Below are 9,359 nucleotides of genomic sequence, written 5' to 3'. Positions count from 1 at the left end.
TTTTCCCATGTAGAAATAAAGAATATAAGACTAATTCATGGTAAAATGGCTTATGTTTACAATTTAGTTACTTAACATGTAAATACTAACTTGTAAAATTCAGACTTTCTGTTATTAAAAGGACATCACACATTTTCAATGAAATATTCCAAAACTACTGAATCATCAGTATGGGTAGAGTGTAAATTTGCCTTCCTAAAACTGGTATACTCAATTTTCTTATTCCTTATATTATTTCATCTAGGAATGAATATGATTCACAGAGTACACTTTAAATAATTTTGGTTTTAAAGGTGTTCAACCAGGGGTACGTTTTATTTAAAACTTTTTAATCAACTGTATGGAACTTTTAAGAGCCCAGTGAGAAAGATGCCAGATGTATGAACAGCAAAGAGCAGCTATCTTTGATGCATTACACTGAGATAAGTGAGTTTACCTAGGATCAGTCAGGACCTGACTTTTCTCTGCCTCACTATAGTAATACTATGGGTGATGATGCTGTCCCCAAAGTCACATTATTATAGGTCAATCTAATGGCCAACACTATGACCTCATGTACAAAAGTTTTATAATTGCATGTCAGGAGGAAATAACACTTAAATACGACAGATTCTTTGTTTGACTCTCTGTATTGCATTTTGCATGCTGTCTTGTCAAACATAGTTAGCAAGCCAATAATAGGAACAGTGAAACCCATGTTGGCCCCCAAAACAAAATACGATTTTAGTTTCTCAAAAATCTATTGGAAGAAAAGAGACACTTCTCTCTCAAATGGCTGACATGGAGTTTAATTTAATACACCAGAAGATTCCATCTTAACCCTCCTAACACTCTTATCGCAACAGATATACCGTGGATGCATATCTGCTATGGACACACATGGTTGCTTTCAACCAGGTACAAGAAAAAAGAATGTGCAAATATAAAGCATTACGTCTTATGATATATTCTACCCATATGCTTGCCAGCTCTAATTGAATCCACAGACAGATGGTTTTTATTAGTAACTCTTAGCTACCTACATTTTTCTCATACCTTTCTCATTTGTATTTAAAGTGCTTCCTTGTCTTAGGTACAAATATCTTTAAATATTTGCGTGAAGGCTTCTCTTTTGGAGACTTTGACTGAAATGATTTTTCTCAAACTGGTAGGTATTCTCAGTGTGTCTCTAGACCCCAAAGACATTCTCAGCTTGACTTTGTATAGCAGCCTGCATCTGGTTCTACTCAAATTCCTTTCTTTTTCTCTTCTCCAAGCCCTCACCTCATCCCTTGCTCACTTTGCTTTAAACTTCTTGTTTTTATTTGGCCTTAGGAATATGAAATACAGAAAAGCAAAGATGAATTTAAAAAATTTGAGGAAAGGCAAGAAATTAAATGGCAAAATAATGGGAACTGTTGGAGAAAAATGATCCTCTTTGAGTTATTTTATATTAGTAACAAACTTGTTTACTCCACTGTCAAATTGATTTTCATTTAAAGACACGTATAACCAACCTTCTGTCCAATTTACAGGGCATGCAAAAAAGAGTTAACAGGTACGTCTGAGACTGCTGTCTTTAGAAAGGCCTGCTTGCAAGCTGGGCTCTCGGTTAGAGTCTGGGAACTTAAATTCTAAACAGTTCCCTATACTGATATAAAGTTTCCTTAAACGGTAGAGTGGCTCACTGTGCCTAGTTTGTTTGTACGACCACATAGTTCATGCTGCATGCTTACTTTCCATCTGGGAGTCTGGAATTTTGATATATACTAAAAAGAAGTTGCCTATATGACCACTCTCTAATTAAAAACCTTTTCACACATGTTGTCAAACTCAAACTTGTTGCTGGAGGAATTAAGCATGTCCACTGAGAGAGGACTCTTGGAAGCCTGTGCCTGGTTTCTTGCAGATTTTACTCCATGTGCCTTTTTATTTGCTGATTTTGCTTTGGATCCCTTTGCTATAATAAATATTAGCAGTGAATATACTATATGCTGAGTCCTGTGAGTCCTTCTAATAAACCACCAAACCTGGGAGTGTTCCTGGGGACCTCTGACACGCATTGATTGAAATGTCTTTCTTAAGATTGATACATCTTAAATATTTATTGAACACATATTATGTGAATTGAATTATGCTATGTGAAACCAAGATAAGTAACCCAGACCTATTTTAAGAAATTCACAGTTTTGTGGCTATGTCAACAAACAGAAGCGTATAAAAAGAATATCCAATTAACTGAGTCAAAGCAGAACAAGGAAAATACAAGAAGCTTATTTCAATGGAACTTCTGAAGATGTAGATACTTCATCTCGTTCAAATATCAGGAAAGCTCATGGCAGGTGAGTTAGCATGTTAGTTAGCAGAACAAGTAGGTTTTGACAGGTTATAATATCTGAAGGTAGGAGGAAGAGGAGTTTTGGAGTGTTTCCCTTGAAACTTCACAAGTGGATAGAAGGTTATAGCAAAGAAGTGAATAATATAGAGTATATTAAGGAAATACAATATAATAATAATTGTTACTTGTGGCACAAAGTGGAATTTTTCAAGTGCTCTTGATTAAAATCCTAATAATTTGAATGCCTTATTTATAACTCATTTTTATGCAAAATTTATGGATTATTATAGAAGGCCCATCAATATATATACATATCGCTGATACACTTCATTATACAGCAGAAACTAACAACATTGTAAAGCAAGTATACTCCAATAAAAAAAATTCTGTAGCATTTTAAAAGCATCTCTCTTAAACTCTCTTAAACTTAAGTTTTCCTGGTTTCTAATCATGTTTTTCTTTTCTGCCTCTTCTTTGTTCAGGTCCATCATGAGTGAAAACTGGGACTCAAACTCTTCGGAAAACTGGCATCCCATTTGGAGTGTCAGTGACACAAAGCATGATCTGTACGCGGATAGCAATATCACCTATGTGTCAACTACTATCTTCACCAGCCTCAAGTGGCAGCGATTTTCATTATTTCCTACTTTCTGACCTTCTTCCTATGCATGGTGGGAAATACAGTGGTTTGCTTTATTGTAATGAGGAACACACATATGCACACAGTCACTAATCTCTTCATCTTGAACCTGGCCGTAAGTGATTTACTAGTTGGCATATTCTGTATGCCTATCACGCTGCTGGACAATATTACAGCAGGTATGTTGATTTGCGTGCACCTCATACTATGAGAAAATATTTGTCCCATATCCCTGAAGCCACCGCAGCGTCATCCATTCATTCACAAATATTTATTGAGTTCTAAGGACTGCTCCAAGTAGCTGTTCTCATGGGGTCTACATGCTAAAGGAGGATAGAAACAACAAACAAATAGCTATATAAGTAGTCAGAGAATAAAAAGAATTATGGAGAAAAACAGAACAAGTGACAGAGATGAAGTGTGGAAGCTGTTATTTTTATAGAGTGTTCACTGAAGGTCATCAGTGAATGGTGACACTTCTTACTGAAGACTTTGAATTTGCTTAACAGTTCAGGGCACATATAATATAGTAGAAATATTAAGAATATTAGGGACTGTAAAGTTCAAAGAACGTGTGGTTTCAACTGATGCAATGTCTTCAATCTAATATAAATAGATATTTAAGCCCTCTTGTGGTTGGCTGAGAGATTTCCAACAGTTTTTGATGGAAGATGGAGCAACAGAACCAATAATTTCTCACAAAGCAGTAGCTTCATTCATATAGTGGTAATTTACATGTGCAACATAAGTCATGGTTCGGGTATTACCCTAGAGTACTTCTGGGCCCGTATTACCACTTCTTTAGCACTATGTTATACACTCTGGAAGTACAGGAACAGTGTATCTATACCTCCCAGTAGAGTTTTGGTGCATAGTACCTGCTTAATAAATATCTGTTGTATTAACACATAAAGTCAACAGCCATTTCTGTTATCATATTTTAAATTCTCTGAGCTATTTTTATATTCTTTGTGTTCCTTGTACTATCATGCACATATTTTTCATGGACAAAATGTATTTTAGCTCTGAGGTTATGAGTAGTAATTTTCTTTGTTTTTTAATTTTTTGTCTACCTGATTCAGATTAGTTTTCTCCTGTTTCATTCTTCCTATTTGTTTTAGTTTCTTTCTTTTATGGCTGAGGTTTCCCTAATAGTCAACTACTATTTAGCTGCTTGTATTTCAGAGTGAGGTACTATGTGGCTGCTTTGAACCTCTGCAGGACTGGGGTTTGAGGTTAGGCCCACTCTCGGCTTCACTAGTCTGGGTCATTCATTGGGAAATCCACAGCTATCAGAATCTGCCAGCGAAAATATGTCAGTGTTCTTGGAAGGATCACTTGCCCCAGAAGGAAAGTCTCTAATCTACTGCCATAGGGATTAGAAGTCTGGCAGCTGCATTCTGGAGCTGAGTGGGTCTCTCTACCAGCAGTAGGAGCACATGCAGAGTGTATATGTACTTTCAGTCTATCCCCTTGCATCATTGTGGCAATAAAGCCATTCAAGCACCAATTTTAAGATGGTCTGGATAGACGAAAGAATGATTTTTTAAGTATGCTTGGCTTATTTAGGTTACTGGGAATAGCTTTAATGAGATAAGAGTATTTTTTAAATAAGCTATAGGATATTTTTTAAAAGATAAATTAAAAAAATCTGAGCAATATGTAACATTCATCTCTTGGGAAACTAGAATATTTGCTAATGGAAGAATAGTGTTACTCTCCTGTAATAGCAGAGGTGCGTATAGAATATCAAACTCTAAATTTGATTTGATTGATATTAAATATCAAATATAATAATTTTACCAATTTCTTTTATAAACATTCTAGTAACTGGAGTTCAGTTAGGAAGTTATTAAAACAGACTACTTTTGTTTGTGCAAAGTGCTCTTTATTCTCCAAGTATGTCTTAGTCAGTTTAGGCTGTTATAACAAAATACCGTAGACTGGGTGGCTTAAACAACAGACATTTAATTTCACAGTTCTGGAGGCTAGGAGTCTGAGATGAGGGTGCCAGCATGGTCGGGTTCTTGGTGAGGGTCCTTTTTCTGATTGGTAGATTGCTATGTGTTCACATGGCCTTTACTCAGTGTATGCACATGGGGAGAGGTTTCACGCTCTCTTCTTCTTCTTATAAGGGCACTAATCCCATCATGTGGCATAATCCCCATGGCCTCATCTACATCTAATTACTTCCCAAAGGCCACACCTTCAAATACCATCACATTGGGGGTTAAGGCTTCAATATATGAATTTGGGAGGGAACACATTCACTCCATAACAAAGTACCTCTGAGGTAAATCATGTCATTAGATTATATATAATATTAACTTTATTTGTTATACATGTGACGCCTGATTCCTCATAATTTATGGAATACATTTCCAAATTAGAGAAAAACTATTCTTCCTGTTTTATTCATTTAAAGGGCATTATTGCATAAGGGTTAATGGTTTGGACTCTGGAACCATGCTGCTAGGGTTTAAATCCTTAATATGCTTCTAACTAGCTGTGTGGCAAGGTATGTGAAATTTGTGTGTTTGTCACATGTTCTATATCATGAGGAGAATAATAAAGCCTTCAGAAGCCTGTTGTGGGGATTAGATATGTTAATAGATGCAAAACATTTATTACAGTGTATAGAATGTTGAAACTACTGTGTAAGTTTTGACCTTATTAGTATACTGAAAAACAGAGATCTGAATGTATTAATGAAAATAATGAGAAACATTGATTGTTCCCTGGATATCATTTAGGAAACAGTTGCATCTGTCTAATTTCATGTCTTTCTCTTCATAATTTCAGTGAAATTAAAAAATATATATATGATCTTTCCAAAGACTAACTGTCCCATTTCCCTTTCAGGATGGCCTTTTGGAAGTACAATGTGCAAGATCAGTGGCTTGGTCCAGGGAATATCGGTTGCAGCTTCAGTCTTTACTTTAGTTGCAATAGCAGAAGATAGGTAGGTCAGCACCAAACTCTGAATCCAGAAAATTGAGCATATCTGCAACTAATCCAGCTAACCAGTGAAAAATGTATAATCTACTAAATTTGGTTATATCTGCTTAAAATTGTAGCTGTAATATGTACCCCTTTAAGAGCAAGGCTTATATATATATATATATATATATATATATATATGTAAAATATACATACACACTAAGGGTTCAGTAATAAAATAAAACTACTGAAGTTTCCATATTTTAAGATTAAATAATTAGGGATGATGCATGTTTTAGTTTGGGCTGCTATTAACAAGATATCATAGACTATTTGTTGAATGAATAAATGAAAAAATAATACTTGAAGTTTCAATAGCTGGTTTACAAAAAGAGCAAAATACCTACAATTGCACCTTTGAAGTTACCCATAATTTAAGGGTGAGTAAGTGGGAGAATTCACTGATTAGAAGACTAGATGAAAACTTGGAATTTAAGACAGAAGAGCTTACACCGTCAGTGAAGGACAGTGGAGCAGTCAAAGCTCAAGATAACTAGTCACTATATAAAGATAAGATAAATTTGTTTGGAGTTGCTGATGGGCCACTTAAAAGCTCTAAGTTTCCTTACCTGCAGATCTGGAAAGTATTAATTTTCCATTTTATAGAGTCATCACAAAAATCAAAGAAGATTCAATAGATGATAGTACTTTGAAAAATATAAAATGTTATACAGTGATGTGATAGTATGATTATCTTATAATGAACATAATGAATATCAGTAATAACAAAATTAAGAATCACAATAACAAAATAGCAGTAAAATGAATCAGGCTTACTCTACATACTGATCATTGTCATGCTCAACAGAGGACACAGAACACTGGGAAGGTGCATAAACAGAACTCATCATGGGAACTCTCAGACTCATAGCTGTGAAACAAACCACCAAAACACTTAGTGGCTTAAAACAGTAATGCTTTTAATATTTGTCACAACTCTGTGGATTGGCTGGGTGCCTCTGTGTGGTTCTCCTACTCTGTGCCTTGTAGCTGAAATCAGTCACTCTTTTGCTTATGCCACGCTTGCTAATGTTCAACTAACTGGCCAAAGCAAGTTGCATGGCCAAGCACACAGATCATGTGTGAGGGGACCACAGAAGGGCATGAAGGGACATTTAAGAACATGGGCTCTGGAGCCAAAATACATGTGTAAAAATCATGTGTAATTATGGGCAAGATTTTTTACCTTTTCTAAGGCTTTTCCCCATCTTTTAAATAAGAAAGCTTACAGAGGCAATCCATGCAAACCAACGGAAAGGAGCCTGGAACAGAATATTAAATGCGCATGCTCAATGATGACTAGTTACAATAGTACTTTGATTATTAATAGTGTCTGATATACTCCACTCATTAATTTTTTGAGTTGACATTTATCTCATATATTAATTACAGAAACTGGTAATGCACACCTCCCTACTAATGGTAACTTTCTATATTTGAGGGGGAATATGTATGGAAGACTGTAATTACTGAAATAAATTTAATTAATGACTTGGTCAGAAGTTATGAGGCAGTCCTTCACTGATATTTGCCTTTAATTACAGGTTCCAGTGTGTCGTCTACCCTTTTAAACCAAAGCTCACTATCAAGACAGCATTTGTCATCATTATGATCATCTGGATCCTGGCCATCGTCATTATGTCCCCATCTGCAATAATGTTACATGTACAGGAAGAAAAATATTACCGAGCGAGACTCAACTCCCAGAATAAAACCAGCCCAGTCTACTGGTGCCGGGAAGACTGGCCAAATCGGGAAATGAGGAAGATCTATACCACTGTGCTGTTTGCTAACATCTACCTGGCTCCCCTGTCCCTCATCGTCATCAGGTATGGAAGGATTGGAATTGCATTCTCCAAGACAACAGTGCCCCCCTCAGGCAAACAGAACCAGGAACAGTGGCACGTGGTGACCAAGAAGCAGCAGGTCATTAAGATGCTCCTGACTGTGGCCCTGCTTTTCATTCTCTCCTGGCTGCCCCTGTGGACTCATGATGCGCTCACACTATGTTGACCTGTCTCTGAATGAACTGCGGGTCATCAACACCTACATCTACCCTTTGGCACACTGGCTGGCCTTCGGCAACAGCAGCATCAACCCCATCATTTATGGTTTCTTCAATGAGAATTTTCGCCATGGTTTCCAAGATGCTTTTCGCCTCCATCTCTGCCAATAAAGAGAAAAGCCCAAGGAAGCCTACACCCTAAGAGCTAAAAACAATGTGGTCATCAACATATCTCATCTGTCAGCTCAGGAATCTACAATTAAAAACCCACATGAGGGCTTCCCTGGTGGCATAGTGGTTAAGAATCCGCCTGCCAAGGCAGGGGACACGGGTTTGAGTCCTGGTCCGGGAAGATCCCACATGCCGCGGAGCAACTAAACCCATGAGCCACAGCTACTGATCCCTTGCTCTAGAGCCCACGGGCCACAACTACTGAAGCCTGCGCACCTAGAGCCCGTGCTCCGCAGCAAGAGAAGCCATCACAACGAGAAGCCTGCACACAGCGACGAAGATTAGACTCCGCTCAACACTAGAGAAAAGCCTGTGCACAGCAACGAAGACTCAACGCAGCCAAAAATAAATAAATAAAATAAATAAATTTATTTTAAAAAAACACACACACACATGAGGATATTGTGCTTTGTAGGAAAAGTGCTGAAAAACCCATACAGGAATTAATGATCAAAAATTTGAACTTACCGATAGCAATGAGATGTAAAAGGAGCTGGTGTGATGATTTTAACTCTACTGTGTGTTATATGGTGAAATACTGTTGCTTTTTATGGCTTTGTACTTCAGTTCTTCTTAAGAATGTTAGAAGCTCTCTCTGGAAAATAGTAAACAAAATGACCTTCTGTTTGTAATCAATCTTACTGTATTTAAAATACATACAGAGACCCATATACAAATTTGCCTGGATAAATCAATTTTCTAGGACCAGTTTTCAAAGCCTGATCTTTTCCCACTTAGCTATTTGTGTATGAATCGAGCATGTGTTTTATGTCTATATATATGTATGCAACACACATACACACATATACATTTTCTTCAAATGGTGATAAATGGGCAGTTCTTTGCATGAGAGCACATTTTATGAATTCTCCCTTTGCTTTTGAATTGGAAATTTTAGACTACAGAACTATTTATCTGTTTGTGCTTTTAAAATGTACTTAGCTTTCTTAGAAATAAGAGCTGCAATAGCAAATAAAGGGACACTGTATTTCTTTGTAATTAAAAGTTGATTTTTTTTCCTTTCTAAGAGTACAAAGTTGGTAAAGCCATAACATTGTTCCATAGGAGTTATTGTTGGCTTTTTAATAATTTCATAAATGAATTTAAGCCCTAGCTGAACCCATGTTTCTTGCAGAGGTGATTCAAGATCCCAACTTGACCTCCTT

At 36.7% G+C, this 9,359-nt stretch overlaps 1 protein-coding gene across 1 annotated transcript; it reads left to right on the top strand.

Moving 5' to 3' along the window:
- Positions 1-2,806: 2,806 nt before the first annotated feature.
- Positions 2,807-8,680, top strand: NPFFR2 (neuropeptide FF receptor 2). The gene is given in 7 exon segments (XM_065878128.1): positions 2,807-2,908; positions 2,911-3,136; positions 5,820-5,919; positions 7,502-7,945; positions 7,947-8,233; positions 8,587-8,649; positions 8,652-8,680. Coding segments are annotated over 7 exon segments (1,251 nt in total).
- The last annotated feature ends 679 nt before the right edge of the window (positions 8,681-9,359 follow it).

Source organism: Phocoena phocoena, chromosome 5 (genome assembly GCF_963924675.1).
Source record: "Phocoena phocoena chromosome 5, mPhoPho1.1, whole genome shotgun sequence".
Classification (NCBI taxonomy): Eukaryota; Metazoa; Chordata; class Mammalia; order Artiodactyla; family Phocoenidae; genus Phocoena; species Phocoena phocoena.
Note: the sequence above shows the minus strand (reverse complement) of the source record. Positions and strands in the feature narration are given on the sequence as shown.